Source organism: Semicossyphus pulcher, unplaced genomic scaffold, assembly GCF_022749685.1.
Source record: "Semicossyphus pulcher isolate SPU_LCO1_2020_fin unplaced genomic scaffold, fSemPul1.0.p SCAF_22, whole genome shotgun sequence".
NCBI lineage: Eukaryota > Metazoa > Chordata > Actinopteri > Labriformes > Labridae > Semicossyphus > Semicossyphus pulcher.
This window is the reverse complement of record NW_027211696.1, coordinates 1,217,959-1,239,306: the sequence shown is the minus strand read 5'-3', so window position 1 is coordinate 1,239,306 and position 21,348 is coordinate 1,217,959. Positions and strand designations below refer to the sequence as shown.

The 21,348-nt window shown below is 40.3% G+C and overlaps 1 protein-coding gene across 1 annotated transcript in view; it reads right to left on the bottom strand.

The window, feature by feature from the left end:
- The window catches only part of plppr1 (phospholipid phosphatase related 1), a 73,931-nt gene that overhangs the window by 7,868 nt on the left and 44,715 nt on the right, over positions 1-21,348 (bottom strand). The window contains exons 3-5 of the mRNA XM_069673206.1: positions 16,447-16,635; positions 3,406-3,538; positions 475-725 (exon numbers count right to left, since the gene is read on the bottom strand). Of these exons, the coding sequence (XP_069529307.1) occupies positions 475-725; positions 3,406-3,538; positions 16,447-16,635 (573 nt within the window). The remainder of the gene's footprint in view (positions 1-474; positions 726-3,405; positions 3,539-16,446; positions 16,636-21,348) is intronic.

The window sequence follows — 21,348 nt, the reverse complement described above, 5'->3', positions numbered from 1 at the left end:
GATTACTATATTTCCCAATCATACACATACCTAGAGTTAGGCTAGACAACTCAGGAATTAGACTGAAATCATTGTGATTTTCTTTAGTCTTCATATATTCTCTCTCTTTTAGTTCAGCAGTCAAAACAGTCAAAGTCTCTCACCTAAACCTAATGACTCATGTGTGACCATTATACTTTAACGTTACTTCACACATGCTATTTTCACTTTAACACATGATGGAAAGGGAAGGTACAACATTTTGACCCTAACAAAAGTCCTCAGACATAAAACTTTAAGCACAACACACCAATGCTTAAACTGAGTCCCTCTGATGAGGTGTATACTTTAACATGAACTTTTTATGTTTCAGAGAAAAATACAAGAAAGTTTAGAAAGTATTCAATATATTTTTAAGTCTTTAAAGAGTTGAAATGCCCCCATTAAACTTTATTATGTTGTCTTGTGTCTTGTGCTCATGTACATTCCTCTCACCGTCAGGTAAACAGCAGAATAAACACTCAGCGAAGCGTCCTTTGACGGGAAGGATCGCCGAGCATTCTCCACGACAAGAGAGGGCCCCGTGCAGATGTTGCCGTTGACAATGAACTGGTGATTAAAACGACACTCGGTGCCAGTGTAGTTCGGCTTGCAGACAGACAGGAAGTAGGGCGAGAGACCTCCTGTTACCACCTGGCCCGCGTTCACGAAGATGTCCGTGGCAAACAGACCAAATGCAAAGACACCTGGGGCACACAGATAAACAGATGCACAATAAGAACTCATAGCACCCAATAACACACTTACAGAAAAGACAAATGAACACATAAACAACGTGTTGCAATCACCTTATATCAGGGTTAGATTAGACTGTGACTACCCGCTGTAGAACAAAAGTATTCCATGCTGTTGCAGGAACTTCTTAACTGATCAAACACTAACCATTAAATACTGATGTAATGTCTCAATTTATATTACAGATGCACTTGCATGTGTTCGATCATTTAACCCCTTCATCACAAAATAATAGTAGAAAAGGGTTTTTATTTGTGATTTGTCTGTTTCCTGTATCTGTGTCCATTAGCATTGAGGAAAGAAAACAGCTCGATTTAAATCAAATGATTTTATAAGGAGGGAAAGAACAGTGGACAACAGGCAGGCTTAATATAAACACACTTAAAAAATGCTTTTAATATGAATGATTGCACTGACACTTTCAGCCCACCAACCCTGACCAGCGTCTGCGTCTGCATTCTTTTTGCTGTGAAATATGACTGCTGATTATCTGGCCTGCTTAGCCATGAAATTACTCTGCTTTGTATTCCCATCCAGGGGGGGGCTGCAGAGGCCGGGGGTGTGGGAGGGTTCGAGTGCGTGTGAGGGGTACAGGGACACGATTGTGTGAAGGGCATTGAGGGGAAACAGAGAGGGGGAATTAGGGTGAAAAGAGGAGTTGAGAGAGAGCAAGAGAGCAGGAAAAGGCTCAATGATCCTACAAATTTGAGACTTTTTGGGAGCAGACTGTAATATAAATCATATGAATTGCCTAATGAATTTCTGATGAGTGTTTTATTAGTTGAAGAGGTATTATTTAAAAAAGAACAATGCGGCTCTGATTATGCCAGGAAGGTCCAACAGACGACCTCCTGTACTGGAACGGATAGCAAAGAGTCTGTCAGTTTGCCCAGCTCTACTTAAGCTTTACGGAAAAGTGACTGTAAAAATGTAAATTCAAAGGTTGGAATTTATGTCTCGTATACCATTTCAGCAAAGTGTAAGAAGGTTTTTGAGGTTATAAACCTTAATGTGGTGTAAACAGCCCTATTGTTAGAAAGAAACTATGTTATATAAGCCTATATAGGATCCAACATGTTTGATTAAGATTTGTTTCAGTGGATAATGCAGTTTTAGAGAAGCTGCAGCAAAGGCATCACAGCTGGACTTGATCCCAATTGGCTCCCGTCACTGAAGAATTACTGAAATCCATTCAGTCAGGGGGTTTGCTGTATTTAAACTGAAACGCCTCACTGAGCTAGTTTACCTTAGCTACCTCACCAAAATAGAAGTTTAAATCAAAGCAGATGGCGTCGACAGCCAATCAGGACTCAGCCACGTTGATACGATATGTGTTGCATGACAAAACCAGATTCAGCTAAGTCACACATTTGAAAGTGTAAACCAACAACAATAAACAATGATTGCTCCATGAAACAAAACTTCACTATTTCGTGTGTTCACCTGGAACATCAGGTGTGTGCTACTGGCATCTATTGATGCATCATGTTTTGCACGGAGGATTAAAATCTGTTGATATAAAAAACTTGAAGTAATTGTGGATAACCTCAGAATGACATGTTTGGGTACAAGAAGCTGCTGCTGACTGAGCTCGGTCAGCCTTGTTAACCTAATTTTCTAAATCTCTCGTTCCGTCCATCTCTGTGCATCGGCCCGTCTCTGAAACAACAGAAAGAAATAGCTGATCCTGCCATTTATCATGTTATTTACAGGTGAGGGAGCCAACAGTTCGAGAGCCACCCTCCTTTGCCCTTTGTATGATACATTAGTGCTTGGACAGTAATTTTCACATGACACTAAATCAACAAGCTCTGAATAATTAAGGCTTCTGTTTGAATTTGTGTTTTTTTGCATTGGAGCTCCCCTCACAGGTGACTAACAGCACCCACATTCAACTGTCAGCTTAGACATTATATAGAGCATGCTGCTTTCTGCTTAAAAGGCACTGAACGACTGTGAAAGCAACAAAAACAATCCCCGTAGTGCAGATGCATGCTTTGTCGAGTTCTAAACAGTACTACTGTTCAGTAGTAAATAGAAGAGCAGAAGATGCATATCCAGAGAATCCAAGACTGAACTAAACACAGTCAAAAGCAGCAAGCCTAATGTCACTGCATTATGAAAGATTATTGAAGCACACACTGATATGCACTTGAATAATGTGATCACTACAAGAAACAAAATAAACTACACAGTGAGTGAGTTTGTATCTTTGTACTGAACCAAATTAAATGATCGAAATCAGCAAAACAATCCTATTGTTGGTCTTTAAGACGTGTGCAGCTGCACTGAAAGGATGCACCTGAGAAACATGAAGAGGTTAGAGGATCCAAGATGCACATCTCGATCTCGTGTTCTGATCACAAAAATCTTGTAACTGTCTCTTTAGTGCCTATAAGATGCTGATTTATTAACGACTTGAGAGTTTCACGTCTGGTTTTACTTAATATGTTGTTGAACAAAATGTTGAGACCAGAATCCCATTTTAAACTGTTTACCAAGTTATTTACTTACTTGTCACCCCGAATGGTCAGTGCTTATTTGTGTTCCGACATGTCAGCTGCTCCCTAGTACAAGCAATATGTTAGAGTTTAGAGCAGTTTTCACAATTAGGTATGAAAACTTTCTCACCTATAAATCGTACGATGCGGCGGATAAGTGGGTTGAGGTAACAACAGTCTCCCGTCACAATCGTCTTCTCTTGGGCCAGGAGAGCTTCCCTCGTTGATTTCATCACATACATGGACACCTCTCCGATGAAAATCTACAGAGAATATGTCAGAGAGTGAAGCAGAGACAGGAACAGATACAGAAAGAGTCAGAGTTGAAAATACAAACAGAAACAGCAAGACAAGTACAAATAAATGAAGTTTGTCAGCATGGCTTTAGAGGGCAGAGGAAAATGTTTGCCCCTGTCTAGCCCGTGTTCATAAGCCACTGTCTCCTAATGCAGCCTTTCTTCAGGTCTATTATATTGTGGACATTACATCAGGTCTAATGGAAAAACTGCTGCTGGAGACACAAAATGAATCTCATTGCTGTCTGCCTTGGGTGATGAAGGCTGCAAAAAAATATGTGAGTGTTTGTGAGTGTAAAAGTGTGTAGACTGCGAGTGCATGTGTGCGTACACGTGTGGTTTGGGCCTTTGATATGTGTGTGTTTTCATAAAAGAGTTTGTTTGGAGCCCAAGGACCGGTAACAAACTTCCTGTGTGTTACTCCATCCATCATGAGTGCCTTTTTATCATAAACATTTTCTTGTGAATGCAACTTTAATCTATTTCTCTCTTTGAGGCTTCGAGCAGCAAAAACAACTCATGTGATTTTTGAAACTCAAAAAGAACAAAGAACAAAGAAGGACTGACAGCAGTCACATGAAACGGGTATGCATGTTTTAAAGCTGGGCACTGGATTCAGCCCTGTCTTCAGCAAAAAGGAGACTGAATTAATATTTTCAAACACTTTTCCCACTGGATGATGGGTGACATAAAGCATGTAAATACCAAATGAAAGAATCATCAAATGTATAATGACAGAAAAATCCATCTTCTGATGCATAATGACCTAGAAACATCTGTCTTCAAAGGCAACACAACAAGAAAAGGCCTTTATCTTCAAAGAGACTATAGCTAAAATGCAAGGCAACTTGTGTCATGTAGTTGTGACAAATCAAAATGCATTTTGAAGTAGCCAAAAGACAGGAGTCACTGTCAGCATAGTGGCTGACTTAACCTGGGGATGTTTAAGGAAAAGTTTTTCATCTAAATGTACACAAAATTATTCATGGGCCTAAACAGATCTTTGATATGGTACATCTGAAATGTAGGTCAGAAATATGTGTCAGTTTTGTAAAGACCGGAGCTCAGTTGTACTTTTACCTCCAATGAGTGTCAGCTATTTACAATCTTTCAAAATAACCTTATCAAAATCCTTTCAGTTCGGTGAAACGGTGCTAATCAGTGAGTCATTGCTAGATACTTCTCCTAAATGATGACTTTAACATTTTCAAGCAGCTAGTAATTGCCTTGAGGTATTTGTCTCACTAGAGTCTGCCTCAGCTCTGAAAAGGTTAGCTTACACTGACTGATCATCTTATTTCAGCTCGTGTAACACCCAACCTCCTTTCTACAAATGTCATGAAAACTGAACTGAATGAAAACATCTTTCTCCAAATATATCATGTTAGAATTGGCATTCATTTGACACTGGTGTCTGAGCAGGAAATGCAAAGATTGAACAACAGACACAAATAGGACATGTAAGTCTTTCACAGGGCGCCACATTCCTAGCAGTAATTTGGTTGGAAAAAATGAATAGAACAGACATCTTGTTCATCTACAGTCTTAATAACTCTGACCTATCCACCAGTGTAACAGATTTATGGGACCCTTGAGTAGTACCCTTGAAGGTCTATAAATTACTGTACCTGGGACATTAAAATAAAAGACAGTAACTTCCTACAGCTTTAAGGAGTACCGTTTTTGCATGTGTATCACCCTGTTCACAATTCTTCATAGCTTAGACAAATGTCCTTCATAGAAAAAAGATTCACAGTCCAGTTTGTTCCATCATACTGACCAACACACAGACAGATTTTTGATCAGAAAATAATCAGGCATGCTGGCTGAGGCAGGAACAGGCAAGAACTACTCAAATCTTTTTACACAAACTATCCATCATAGGTCAAGCTGAGTGTAATTTTTTTTTGAAATTTAATATATAATTCAAATGGCTAAAACAGGACCAAAACAATAAAAAATGCCCTCTGGTAAAAATATCTTTTACTCCTTTCCAGCCTCTCTGTTCTTTCTCTGCCTATTTTTTTAAATAACTATTTAATTATCAAATGTCAATAAATGGTAACAAATGAGTTTTCAGAGAGGTGACATCATCCCATTTCCTTCCTTTGACCAAACAACAGTCCAAAGATATTCAGCTTAGAATGATAAAAACCAAAACCAGACACAACCTCTGAAGCTAAATACGATAACGTTACAACCATCAACCTTTAGCATAATGGGGGCGGCTGTGGCTCAGTGGTAGAGTCGGTCGTCTTTCAATCGGAAGGTCGGAGGTCCGATCCCCAGCTCCCTCAGGCTACATGTCGAAGTGTCCTTGGGCAAGACACTGAACCCCAAATTGCTCCCGGTGGCATAGTCAGCCATAGCCAGTATGAATGTGATAACTGATTGACAGTTGGGCACTTTACGTAACAGCCTCTGCCATCAGTGTATGAATGTGTGTGTGAATTAGTGAATGTGATATGTAGTGTAAAAGCAGCTTTGAGTGGTCGCAAAGCTATATAAGTCCAGTCCATTTAATGGCTATAGAGCCAAAGACTAAAATGAAACTCTTCTTGATGGACCATAGTCTGTATAAAAAGATGGACAACATGAAAGCTCTAAAAGTGAAGCCAAAACATTTCGAGTGACCCCTGCTGACTGGCTGCAGTATGGGTCATAAAGCCCACATTCTCCATGTCCCCTCTGATTCAAACTATAAAATCAAAATACACACCAAATGAATTTTTCTCAAACATCCTTTCTGTTGTTATAGTTGGTTCTTATCATGCTGATTTATGTCCAAGTCTTAATTTTTCTGACAAGTTTATTTTTAATTAGCTATTTGATGCTGTCAAAACCATGATTGACAGCTCTGTTGACAAATACGGCTCCTGCAGCCGATCTGTTCTGGATTAGTAGAGTAGAGGACAAACGGCGAGAGGAGACGTAACTAAAACAATCACAACAGTCATTGAAGTTCCCATATCTGTGAGTGTCTGCTTCAGACCAACACAAAGAAGCTGTTCTGCTGTTAAAGACGCAGGCGTGCGGGATCCTTGCTGTTTTTTTCAGTAAGTTAAGTGTATGTTTTCGTTAGCGGAAGTGGCTATGGTGGCGTCACCCTCCGATCTCTACTGCGCAGACTCTGGCTCCATATGACATCACCATCGCAAGATGGCAGCACCTATCACAGGCTATTTTGGCATCAGTTCCATACAATGAGAGCAGAGGGAGACGCGTCGTCCATCTATATATACAGTCATTGAGCTGGACTAATCATTATAATTTTAGTAGTCAATCAAATTAGTATGTAAAAGGTGTCACTGGCACTGACAAACCCACAGAGAATTCTCACCCTATTCTGCAGTCACTGTCTGCTCTATCTAGCTATTTAGCATCTTTCATTGCTATTTAGCATGTCATTGTTTTGACCAAGAACCCTGTTTGTTAACTCTCACAGGTCTCCTCAGGCCAATGTTTCATCTAAGAAGCTCTGATAGACCCATCCTTCCCTTCCCACACAGAACCAAACAAGTAACTGACAAAGTAAACGACTATCTGGTGAATATAGTGGAGCATTTAACAGCTAAAGAGGCAGTTATCTCCCTCAGGAGCCGTTGAAGACTAAAAGGCAGCTGAAAATATGATGCTAAATATTGGAATTACCCTCATTGGAAGGCCCGACACAGCACTCTGATTGAATAATATGTAAAGCTGTTATGTCTGGAGCTTGTTATGCTGTCCCAAAGTGGAAAAAATAAATCAATTAATGACCCTTTAATGTTTTCCTAATGAGCCGATCATTTTTAGTATCGCTACCCAGACGCACATAAAAGGAAGTGGATTAAGCCATCAAGGACCTTAATTGGTATAGAACAAATGCATTGGAGTTTTACCATTTACTTTAAAACAGGCCTTCTCTGACAATGTCTCCACGCCTTGAGAGGAAGTTTATCTTCGGGAACTTCTACTGTCAGTCATGGTGGTTACCACTAATACAGTTTCTGCTGGATCCACACTTGACACCTACTGCAACTCACTTTATTGTCTTGGCTCTGAGGTTAAAGGATTTATGTTCTCATGCCTGTCTATTGCAGAACAAGTTTACAGACCGTTGCTTGAATACGACCCTTCTAACCTCCACAGCCTCCCATTGGTCCAGCCATGTGGAACATTCTGCATAAATTACTGCCTCTCTGCTAATTGGCCGACAAACCAGCTATGTCATCATTAATTCTTATTGGCCGCTTCTCTGGTTTATGATGCATGTTGAGAAGGAGCATTATACAGTGTCAAGACTTAAGCACTGACACAGCACTCTCAAAGGGCACAATTATAAAGTTTGGAATAGCATACAGATGGGTAGAGAGGGTGTCAAAAACAAAGGCTGCGTTTTGGCCAATAAGAGAGAGGAAAGAGATGGAAATAAAGGAAATGACCAGCATTGCTGAACCAAACTGTAAACAGCTGACACAGCCCTCTTTGAGGCAGGATGTGAGATCAGGGACAAGTGGGGTTTAAAGTATTAACAGATTTTATTAGGTGATTAACACTGTGTCCTGCTGATGCATCTGCCCAAAATGAGCGACAGAAAGGGAAATGCAAACTACAGAACCCTTTAAATTTGTGAAATAAAAGTGAAAATATTTAAATTTAACCGACGCCTAACATGCCAATTACCGCACTCAATGTTTAGAGCCTGAAAGGAAAGAACAGAACGTCCCAGATAATAAACACAAAAAGGAGAGACACAAAGAGGCAGCAGAAGAGCAATATCTCATTACAAATAAATGGGTGGCGTGTGTCCAGGAAGCAGACGTCTTTTACGATCACATCCCTGATTAAGTGCCTCTTGAAATTGTAAGAGAAAACAAAGATGTCTGTTTGAAAAAGAACCAAGGAAGTAAAATTGGACACATTCTGTCACTGCTAAAAGCCTTTCTATAGCACTCAGTTTATAGAGTTTCGACCTCACTTAGTGTGAAATCTGGGATTGAAATTAAAGCTGACTTAACTTGACTAAATGTTGGATTTGGTTGTTAAGCAATAGAATATGACTTGTGGTACCAGCATGCAAACTGAGTTTTAAACTCTAAAAATCCTAATGATATTAAGATATTGAGACACTTGTGTAGTTGTGTAGTCGATAATGAATATGTATGCATTAACAAGAAAATTTCTCCTACATACACAGGAAGTTTACATACAGCACACATTTAGATATTATTATATTAATGCCCAGAAAAGGTACAGTAATTGTGAGATATATATTCTTGTTTGGACTGATTGAATTGAATAAAAACAATAACATATACTGATGATAATGAAAACAAACACGGTGCAATCTAATAATTTTGTTTAATGGTAACAATGTTTCTAAGCTTTACAATACAGTATTTATTAACTATCTTATTACCATATTCTCTTTTAACACCTTACTGCTCAGATGGTGTTCATTCAAGTCAAAGCTAAAGCTGATGTGGAATTGTTGTTTAAAAATCATCCTTTATAACCAACACTGATGTGATGCACAACTGCAGTGTGTAACATATATGCACTGCATGATGAAAACATGATAAAACAAAATGAGGCCTGTGTGTGACAATGAAATATCAGCTGCTAAAAAATGACCCAGGCTGTTTCTGGAATTCACTCCATTTTTCATTTACATGTGGTCCACTTGAAATGTGACATAATAAATACTAACATTAATTACACACATGCAAACACTCTTTAGAAGGTGTTCATAAAATATCTGACATGGGTTTAATAATGTCAGTGGCCCAGAGACATATGGGGACTGGTCCTCTTAGCTGGGTTTTAAACCAGCATGGGGGGAAGCTGACACCTAGTGGCAGTATCTTGCTACACCAGTGTAAAAACTTGACATCTGTAGCTCAGTGGTAGAGTCGGTCATCTTTCAATCGGAAGGCCGGAGGTTCGATCCCCAGCTCCCTCAGGCTACATGTCGAAGTGTCCTTGGGCAAGACACTGAACTTCAAATTGGTATGAATGTGATGACTGATTGACAGTTGGGCATGTATGTAGCAGCCTCTGTGTGTGAATGGGTGAATGTAACATGTAGTGTAAAAGCAGCTTTGAGTGGTCGCAAAGACTAGAAAACCGCTAAGTGCAGTCCATTTACCATTACCTAAGTACAGTCCATTTACCATTTACCATTTACATCAAATATGGATGGGTAGCTCTTGTCCCATATTAATCTAAAAGTCTGATCTTCTTTGGTCATAGAGTGTTCAGAAAATGATTTGTAATAGAAATCTTTACACAAAAGATATTATGAAATGTCAAGCAGGAAACACAGGCTTAAAGGGATAGTTAGGTTTGTTTGAAGTGGGGTTGTATGAGGTCTTTATCAATAGTAAGTGTACTACGTACAGTAGATCACAGTCAGCAAGGCCCCTGTTGGGAGAAGCTGGCTGGAGTTCCTATATGAAAGCTAAACGAAGCACCGCAGGGTCAGGAGTACCAGGCACTTGCTCACTTAAAAGAGTCCTACATATAAACAAGCATTTCAGTTTAAGTGTACACTGTATTTTAGTTTTTTGTCACCACTTCACATTGACGTCAGACTGTCCTTTCCCTCGGCACTTTGTCCTACTGTGCACAACGGCCCTGTATATTTACGCATGCAGCACAAGGTATCGGATCAGCTGTTGGGGTCATTGGTTGTAAAAGAGACAACAAATGAAAGAAAATACAATATTTTGGAAACGATGCATTACCGTTCATGGTGGGGACTAGAGGACATTGTTTTCCGTGTATAATATTGATGAGGACTGAAGGTTGAAGGGATGAAGGTTTAATACTTTCTCATACACTAAATTTTGCCCAGCGTGACTACCTCCTTCATTTCCTTCCTACATTGCATCTTAATAGAAGGTATTCCTCCATCTGCAGACTCTAAAATCAATCGTATTTAGTAAATACATTGTCTGGTTGGGGTATACATGAATCTGGGGAAGAACTGAAAGTTGACAAGTCGGTGGCAGTGGCGTCTCCCTACAACATCCGTGCATTTGAATGCAAGCTTTCCTAAGAAACGAGTAATTTAAATATCATTATCAATCTATTATTATTACAGTAATTTTGGGGTCTGAGTGACAGTTAGATGCTATTTTGTTGTGTATCCCCAAACAATAAATGAAATTACCTGGTTTTATTACACCGCTGTGTTAAATATTTGATTCAGATTGGTTAATTATGGCACTCCGAGGTCTGTTATTTCTCGATAATAGACCGTTGTTATGAAGAACAGATCGTGGCTGTGGCTCAGTGATAGAGTCGTTAGTCTTTCAATCGGAAGGTCGGAGGTTCAATCCCCAGCTCCCTCAGTCTACATGTTGAAGTGTACTTGGGTATGAATGTGATAACTGACTGACAGTTGGGCACTTTAGGTAGCCCCCACACATCCGTGTATGAATGTGTGTGTGAGTGGGTGAAAGTGACATTAAGTGTAGAAGCAGCTTTGAGTGATCAAAAAGACTAGAAAAGCGCTATAGTTACAGTTAATTTACCGTTGCTAGGGATGCAGTTCTAATCACATAATCCGGAGGACTAACTGTAATCATATCACTTCGCAGAAAGAAGTCCGGTAAATTTGACATCGGCTTGTTTACATTGGGAAAAAAGGAAAAGAGAAACAGTGGAGAGAAAGCCATAATGGTTAAAAATAAAGGCTCGACAGAGAGATCTATAAAACTGAAGACGGCACATGAAGTACCCATTAAACGTAACACAGTATGGGATATAGTATAGGATAAAGATGGTAAACAGACAGACAGTGACGAGACAGAAAACCTCAGTCAGGCTTCCTGCAGTCTGGTTCACTGTGTCTTCACCATCAGTGTTTCCACTAAATGTGAGTAATATTAGCTTGGTTAGCTCATTTTTAGAAGCTTCTAAAGTTACTGTGAGTGTAACAGACTATATTTAAACGGATAATGGAAATATAATCATTCTTAAATTAATAAAATAATTTCCCAATCAATAAACTGTGTCAAATAATTGATTTTGTATGTAAAAAGCCATGTAATAAGCGGGATAATGTACACTGAGCAGGTTGTTTTTGCTGAATGGAATCCTGACAGGGTGAGCAGGACCCCTTTAGGATCTTGTCTCACTCACCCTCATTCTCCCCTCTGACCGAGGATGAAGTCCATGTTTTTGCTCTCGGCCCACTACCACTCCGCTGGACCCATCAAATCTCCTACAGACCATTTCCCCTACACTTAACCCTGCAGTCACGCACATTATCAACTCTTCCTTATCAACGGGTGTGTTCCCCACTGCATTCAAGCAAGCTCAGGTCACCCTACTGCCCAAAAAACCCACCCTCAACCCAAACCAGGTTGAAAGCTACAGATCAGTTTCACTTCTACCCATGCTGTCAAAAATACTTTAGCGCACAATGTTTAATCAAGTCTCTGACTTCCTATCCAAGAACAATCTGTTGGACCCAAATCCGCTTGGCTTTAAGCAGGGCCACGCTCCTGAAACTGCACTACTGTCAGTAACATTGTCACTGTGTCTGGTGAAAGCTGCCTTTGACACAGTGAACCACCAAATTCTCCAGTCGACTCTCTCTGAGCTTTTTCCTTAGTTCATGTCTTACCTCTCAGGGAGATCTATTAGAGTATCTTGGAATGGAGAAGTGTCCCAACCCCACATCTTATCCACAGGGGTGCCTCAAGGGTCAGTGCTCGGTCCCCTTCTCTTTTCAATACCACCTCACTTGGTGCAATCATTCGCTCCCATGGTTTCTCATACCATTGCTATGCGGATGATACCCTGCTCTCCCTGTCATTCCCACCAGATGACACTGCAGTCTTGACTCGGATCTCGTCATGCCTTGCTGATATCTCTAAATGGATTAAAGAATGTCAGCTCAACCTATCCAAGACTGAGCTCCTGTCATCCCAGCCAGTCCTATATGCAACCGCAGATCAATATCCAGCTTGGACCAACTGAACTCCTACCCATTAAGTCTGCCCAGAACCTCCTGTCACTCATGTCAATTTGCCCTGTACAACATCAGGAAGATCAGACCCTACCTTTCAGAGTATGCAACACAACTGCTGGTGCAGGCTCTCGCAATATCACGCAGTGACTACTGCAACTCCCTACTGGCAGGCCTCCCTGCATACACATTCAAACCTCTGCAGATGATCCAGAATGCAGCAGCGGGTCTTCAATCAGCCCACAAATACACACGTCACTCCACTGTCCATATCCCTTCACTGGCTCTCAGTTGCTGCACGCATCAAATTCAAAACCCTGTTACTCACTTACAAAACTGCAACAAAAATCCTGCCTAACTGAACTCCCTCATCCAGGTCTACACTCCCTCCCACCCACTACGCTCCACCAATGAAAGGCACCTCTTGCTCCCATCACAACAGGGTCCTAAGTCGCTAGCTAGACTCTTCTCCTCTGTAGGCCCCAGTGGTGGAACGCATTACCAAACTCCACTCGGTCCACAGAGTCCCTTTCCACCTTTAACTTGAGACCCTGCGTCCTCATACGGGGACATTACATTTTGGCTTCACAGCACCATAATATCTAATACTGCTAAACTTAGACACGTTGGTCTCATCATGGACACTTTGTCCACCACCCTGTGACCCTGTCACAAAAGCAAATTACACTGATCGGTGTACAATCAAGATGGCCGTGATCCCGACCAAAATGTGCTACTCAACTCAACTCAACTCAACTTTATTTAAATAGCACTTTAAAAAAAACCACAGCTGAAAACAAAGTGCTGTACACAAATAGACAAAATAAAACAATTAAAAGCAATAGAACAAATAAAATAAAATAAAACAAGAATAAACACTAAAATAGTTGTTTCATTGTTTTTAAAACAATCAAAAACAATAAAACAATAAATAAAACAAAAACAATAAAACGATAAAACAAGAGCAGAGTCTCATGCGGGGTTGAAAGCCAAGGAGTAAAAAAGGGTTTTAAGACGAGTTTTAAAAATGGACAGTGAGGAGGCTTGTCTGATGTGCAACGGTAGCTCATTCCATAATTTAGGAGCAGCAACAGAAAAAGCTCTGTCCCCTCTGAGCTTCCGTTTTGACCTCGGTACCTCCAGGAGCAGCAGGTCAGCTGACCTAGCAGGAGTGTAGGGCTGGAGGAGCTCAGAGAGGTAAGGTGGGGCGAGACCATTTAAAGACTTAAAAACAAATAGAAGAATCTTAAAATGGACTCTCAAGTGCACAGGCAGCCAGTGGAGGGAGGCCAGGATGGGAGTTATGTGCTCCCTCTTACGTGCTCTAGTTAGCAGGCGAGCGGCTGCATTTCGCACCAGCTGGAGACGTGCGAGGGAGGATTGGCTGACTCCAAAATAAAGTGCATTGCAGTAATCCAGCCGAGATGTTATAAAAGCGTGGATCACTGTCTCAAAGTGCTTTTATGCAAGGAAAGGCTTCACCTTTGCCAGCTGCCTAATCAGAAAAAAGCTGGACTTCACTACAGCACTAATTTGCCGATCCAATTTAAAATCACTGTCCATCTTAAAGCCCAAGTTAGTGACTGTTGGCTTCACATAGCCTGCCAAAGGGCCCAAGTCAACGGGCGGGGGTTCACACTATCACTTCTGTTTTTTCCTCGTTCAAATTTAAAAAGTTCAAGGCCATCCAGGATTTGATGTCTTCAAGACATGATAAAAGTCGTGTGAGGGAGAAAGCATTTTTCTTTTTCAGCGGCACATATATCAGACTGTCGTCCGCATAACAATGAAAAGAGATGCCATGCTTTCTCAGGATGGATCCCAGAGGCAGTAAATACAAAGAGAAAAGCAGGGGCCCTAAAATGGACCCCTGTAGAACCTCATACAACAGTGGAGCAGTGCTGGACTCCAAATTTCCCAGGCTTACACTCATGCTCCTGTCAGCCAGATAAAATTTTAACCACTCTAGAGCAGTACCACGAATACCCACTAGGTGGTGTAACTGAGCCACTAAGGTGTTGTGGTCCACAGTGTCAAAAGCTGCAGTTAGGTCCAACAGACCAAGGATTACGTGGTCACCAGAGTCATTAGCCTGAAGGATGTCATTAAAAACTCTTAATAGAGCTGAATCGGTGCTATGCAGAGTTTTAAAGCCAGATTGAAAGACCTCCAGGACATCATGCTCATCTAGAAACGATTTTAACTGAGCATGAACAACTTTCTCCAAAATTTTTTAAATAAACAGCAGCTTGGAGATGGGTATAAAATACATTCGGTCTCTACAGAAAACTGAACCAGGTACAAAACCTCTTCAGATTTTATGATTGAAACTTGTTTATTTAATGCGTATTAACAGTTGTAGCATGATATGGCAGACAAATTTGACTAATTTTATCAATAGCAACAAGCTACAACACCGTTACACACAAGGTACTCGCATGAGGACTTGGTACTTTTTTAATGTAACACAAAGACAATTTTTAGGTTTTGTACTTATTAGGTCCTCTTAATCCACAAAAGGTAGGAGAAATTACAAATACATACCAAACAAAAGCTCAGGTCTCAGGAGGTGAAAAGGAGGAGAAAAGCATCTGCTAAATGAAATTGTAACAATGTAACCCTGAAGGGTTCCTCCGCCATAACAACCTGCTCACTGTACATCACCCTTACATCTAACGTTCCTCTACTCGCTAGCCTGATAATCAAGAGCTGCATGTGATCTTCACAGACAAGACCAACATAGAAAATATGTGCTTGATGACTGTCTATAAAAACTTATGCCAATGCAACTAGTCTGTGATGATTACATGCAGCTGTTAGTTGATAACTGGTTAGTAGAATAATGTTATACACATCTCTTGATGTTGTTGTAACAAATGTCTTACATGTCAAATCTGAAAAATGTTAAGATGGCCTGATTAAAGTACCTTCATCAGTAACTGGAGGCAGCTGTCTTACATCTTTACTATCTATGCTGCTGTCACTGTCAGCAGGCAGCAGTGGTCACTGAGTGGCCACCGCAATAATGGCGGCTACACTGGACGCCTGAACACACAAATTGATCCAGATTCGTCTATAATGTATTTTGTCGTATTTCCTTCACTTATAGTTTGTGTTTAACAACAGCTGAGTCAAAGGCAACTTTACTTGCTCAAAAGGTTTCACATTTTTAAGGATGTCCCTCAGCAGTACTGAAATAATTATGCATTGATGGTGAAACGACACACATCAGGGAATTCACTTCCCTTTTATGGCCTGACAGAGAATCTCCATGGAAATGCTGCTTAAGAAATCACACATTCCACTCAAATCTTTGTTCATCATATTCAGCCCACATGCAGTGCTCCTACAGCATGACTTTACACTTCACTGACGCATTCACAGCTTAGTGTATTGTAGTGAAAAACTGTATAAAATGCAAAAGAGTGCCGAAAGTCCAGTCTATGAAATCTGTACCAAAAGTTTAAACCGTCCCGTGAAATTACCTCAGGTCAGACAGTTTGCTATGACATTTTATCCCATCTCATATTTAGGCAAAGAAATTGAAATTTGCCAATAACTACAGTCACTTACAGAGAGATAAGATACATGGCTAAATATATATTCTGCATAGGTGGCCTACTTTTGAAATTTAACTTGTAAAACTAAAAATGATGTATGAATAAATGATTTATATATCACAAAGGTAGGCATAGACAAAGATAGATTACATTTTTGTTTCATTTTTGTGACATTTTTAGTGGCTCTTGTTAAATAAAAACAGGGGGAAATAGTAAGCAGTAAACAACTGATTTGTTATTTCAAAGAAAAGCCAGAATCCTGAGTACACAAATTCACACCACATCTGATTATTGTTGTGTGCACTCAAACGGGTGGCAGAATATCTTTAGAAGTCTAGAAGTTTTTTACTTACTATAGCAGTAGGAGCAGCAGCCACCACGCAGTAGAGGATGAGAGGTGGGATGAAGCTGGACTCCTCCGTGCCGGGATACGGCTTCATCAGCTCGGCGTCGTTACAGAAGAAACCTTGAACATGGACGCTGAACAGGTCTGTGCACTCCATGTAGTAGGCCAACAACACCGTGCCGGACATGATGACGAGCTGGAAGAAAAACATAATGGTGCGAGAAAGAGCAAAAGAGTAGAAAAAGTTGAAAAAGAGGTGAAGAAGAAGAGGAAAAGAAGGACTTGTTAGTTGTATATCCAGTGTACTGATAGCATCCTCCGAGGCTGAGTTTTCAGTGGTAAAAAGTCGATGTATTTGAGCGACTTGTTCCTTGGCTGTTCCCTGAACATCACTCCAGTCCTATCTCAGCGGTGACGTGTGTACCAGGTTTTAATACAAAACAACCGTATAAATCCTGTAAAACCTTCTTTCCCTCTCTCTCTCTGTCTCTTCCTCTTTCTCATGCTCACTCGTCATGTACAAGCACCCCACCACCACCATCACTTACCACCTCCTCTCCTCCCTCACCCCCTCATCCTTTTATCCCTCTAACATCGTCTTTTGTCTCTGGCCTCCTTTCGCTCTCTATCCAGAATCAGCTGCAGGCGATTTTGTTTTTTTTATATATATATTTATATATATATATACGGTGTATCCTGAGTCACTGATAAGGAACCAACACTGAAATAGGAAATGTAAGACACGGCAAAGGAAGGCTTTTTATGTGGTTTCTAAAAATTAATCTGCATTTGTGTAATTCAGCCACTAATGTGCCAATACTGCCGGTGTAGCTGGCACTATGCTTGGGTTTTTAAATTAAAGGAAAATGACGAGATTCTAAAAAGCCTGCCAGCTGGAAGAAAAACCCTAGAACGTCATCGGAGCTGGAAGGAATAGGATATCTTAGTCATGCAAAAGCACTGCTGATAAATGTTAATATTACTCACATGAATATTACATTAAAGTAGTAGATTAACAGCTAATCAGCTCCCTGTTGTCACAGTGAAATAAATGTAAAAAATGTGTCCCTGTAGGAGAAAAGAAGAAATCACACAAATATAAAATTCTTAATTGATCTCCCAGTAATAAAGCATCAGATTATTATAAATAGATGAATAGGTTACAAGCATGCGTGTCTGGTTATCCCTTGATATTGGTTGCTGAAGATGACAAACTGCCAAATCTTTCTAAACGTTGTATAAAAGTTTAAGTGGTATTATGAACGGTTCCTGATTCTTGAAACATGCAAGCCATTTGTAATACTTCTCTCCACCACCAGGTGTCATTATGCTACTGCAGAAGGAGTAGTATTGCTCCGAGAGAATAACACAATTCTCAGGTTGTGTTGTATATAATCCAAAAATGAAGTATTTTCTGCAATATAGACATGGACCATGTTAATTATTAAACATTCAGTCAACTACAACAGTGGTAATGACTGTGTTTGTGAAAACACTGCATGCACCGACAGTCAAGCTTGATGTAAAGATCTATAGAAAGTACTACTATTTCGTTGCTCTTATCTGACAACCAACAAAGCATTACAAACAGCACAAATGGGCATTAGGCCGGATGTCACTAATGAAAAATAAATAAAACATTACTTAGCTTTACTTACACATTCACATATCGGTTGTGATACAAAAACTCCAGCTTGCAAATCAAATCAACAAACCAATTTACAACTATGAGTTTACAAAATGGTGAAGTACAATCCAGGCAGGCAAGGTACAATTACTCAAATTCTGGATCCCATAATGAAATTTTGGATGGAAATGGATTATTCCCCAGCTAATATGTTGTTTTTATCTTTGGATACCCAGAAATGTTTATCTTTTTTAATCCCAGTAGTAATTAAACTCTGAGTTGTGTGCTTTTACTTACTAAATTCTACCTACAATGACAAGTGATGATTTTGCATAAAAAGAAATAAAGGGAGAACAACTTTAAGGCTGATTCAACCAGTGCAACAAATCACTGACATTCATAATCATTTCAGTGCAGCACAGAAGCAAATATTGACTCATTCTGAGTGGAGGACAAAGTGTCAGTAATGAAAAGCTTCATGTTAGCATTAGCATCAAATACCGTGCTAATGAGCTTGCTGAATACTAACTAGGTTGACACTTCACAAGCTCCCTGTCCGACTGTTTTTAAGAACGGACCAGGGCTACAGGCAGTTTACCATGTTACTGCAACCAATAGCTGCATGCGATCACTCTGTTTACTATTCCAAATACATAAATTCAACAGCAGCACACAGTAAAGAGCTGTGGCTCATGGCTTTCTCTCAGTCAGACACTACAATAGAAGTAAACATTACCAAAGCTGTTTAACTGAATCTCATAAACAAAACCCTACCCCATCAGATGAGTTGACCATAACTACTGCTGTTTAATACAAAATTTATATATCCACAATATGAAGAGTTCATGAAACAGACTGGACAATATGGCCGGTGGGGTTCAGACAGAGAAGGCAAGAAAGCAACTGTGTTTACAGAGGACGGGAGAGAAATGTTGGCAGATCCAGTCCAGTAACAGATGGCCATGTGGAGATGTACAGGTGTGTGTGTCTGTGTGTTTGTGTGTGTGGCGTGTGCTCGGTTTCTATGCCAACTTTTTGAATAACACTATGCTAGTTAGCAACATTTTTTTTGCTTTATCTCCTCATTACAAAAGGAGGCCTGCTAGGAAAACAAGATCACAAGGAACCATACACTGATACTTGGCTGCATGCCATACCTTTCCATGTCATGGTTTTACTTAGAACTAAAAGGAAACAGCAATATGAGGTCAATCATAAAAGTAGAAATAACATACTCGGTTTCAAATTGTCAAAAAAAGACAAACACCTTTTGCTCTTTTTTTCTTGAAATAGTTTGTCAAAAGACAGGTAGATATGGGATAATATTATGATTTCATGCTGTTCTACAAACAAGTTCCAGCAGGGTAATCTGCTGAAACACTATGCGAATGTCTAATCTGAAAATATGTAAATTCCTTCGCTTGTAGAAATACCATGTAATACCTTTGGATGTCAGATTTACAAGAAAATGCCTGAAAGGGCAGATTAATGAGAAGGGGGACACCAAAGTTCACCTTGTGAAGTTCATTAAAAGTGTAAATTCATTTACTTTAACCTTTTCCTTATTTGCATTTGAATTACAAAAAACTCCTTAAGCTCAGTACCTACAACCCTAATTTGTGTTACAGCCTGGGTTCTGCAAAATTTAAAGGTGTTGCTCCAAATCATTGAGCTGGTTTAGGAGATCAATATGTCTTCAAACACTTTATTCCCTTGTTCATCACAACCACATTTTCTCTTAGATCTCTATGGAGTTCATATTTCCTCTATCACTCACCAAACCACCTTTAGCTTCATCACACTATAAATCACAGAAAGCTCTAAACATCAAGTGAGCTATTAGACATGTTGAGAGTTACCAGGCTGGGGCAAATTACCAAAACAGGCCACAAGCAATTTCAGCCTGTTCAGCCTGATCTTCTCTCCTCTCGTCTGACCCCAACTCTTTGGAAAAACCTTGCTTGCCTCTAAATGTGCCCTGTGCTTACCTTTTAATAAAGATCTTGAGGTGTGCCAACAACACCACTGAAGATAAAAAAATAGCAGTGCAGTGAATTTCTGGAGGCTAGAAGCCATTTCTGTGACTTCTTTCATGAGCTGGCTTTGTGTGACAGTTCTACACCAGCACAAGTGTCCCTTTCGCAGTAAAGCATAACTTGTGGCTCCATTATATTCACTCCCTAGCTTGTGTCATGCTGCATTAGCTGTGTGAAGGCCAGACTGAGGAGACTGGCTGTCGTAAAATGGTAATACAAAGTTACTGCAGCACACCATTATCCTTCTTCCTTGGAGGGCACAATTCTCTTCTTTTACAGAGGACCCTGGCTGGGCATTTTGGTGCAGCCTTCTAACTGTTCAAATGACTGCCTGTTGTTAGAAAGGTCACTCAACACAAAGCTGTTTTCAGTAAAAAAAAAAAAAAAAGCTCTGATGACCCACTGCATGCTACCAAACAAGCTAGTGAGCATAGTGTAGCATTTAGCAGCTAAAGAGGTGGATATTTCTGAGAGGGAGAGAGTGAAAGAGAGAGACTGATAATGGAGCGAGCAGAATGACAGTGTGAGACCCTGCTAACTCCGGTCTCATATTGAGACCAGGCAGTCTATGGAGACTGACGGGGAATCTACACAGGTAATGTGTTTGAAGCGGATTTTTGACATGTGTGCCGCGACCGAATCGCTCCAATGTTAATCAATGCTGCAATCTCCAGCAGCCGCTTATGCTGCGCGGGAGGCGGCAATACGCAAGTCATTTTCTGCTGCTCCGTTCTGTTTGCATCAAGTCTGTTTTTCCCCGCTGCTGCGCGTCAGTGAATCGTAGAAAGCCATTTAATGCTATGCAAATACATGCCCACAGCCAAGGGATCCATGTTAAAGGATGTGATCTCTTCATTTTGGCCAACTTCGATTTCAGTTTCCTGTTGACGTTATTGATCAGCTCAATGAGCAGGCAAGACTAATTTAAAAGAGCAATGAATATGTACATTCCCTCAACAGCTGGGTCAACCAATCCTATTCTCATTTGACTTCTACATCCTACATAAGAAATAGGTCTATAAGTCTTTTACAAAGTTGTCTTCTTCTACAGTTTCCCGCAGACTGCACACTTTTTGGCATCACTGCCACCCTATGGCCAGAAATCGCAACTACCATCGGCTAACTTTGAGACTCATCTTTGCTGCAGTCGCAAAATAGATGCTGCCGTGACGCTTACATGTCGCGAACGTTCCTCTGAGGTTACAGTGTCGGTGTAGATTCCCAGTTACTGTATGATTTTAGTTGT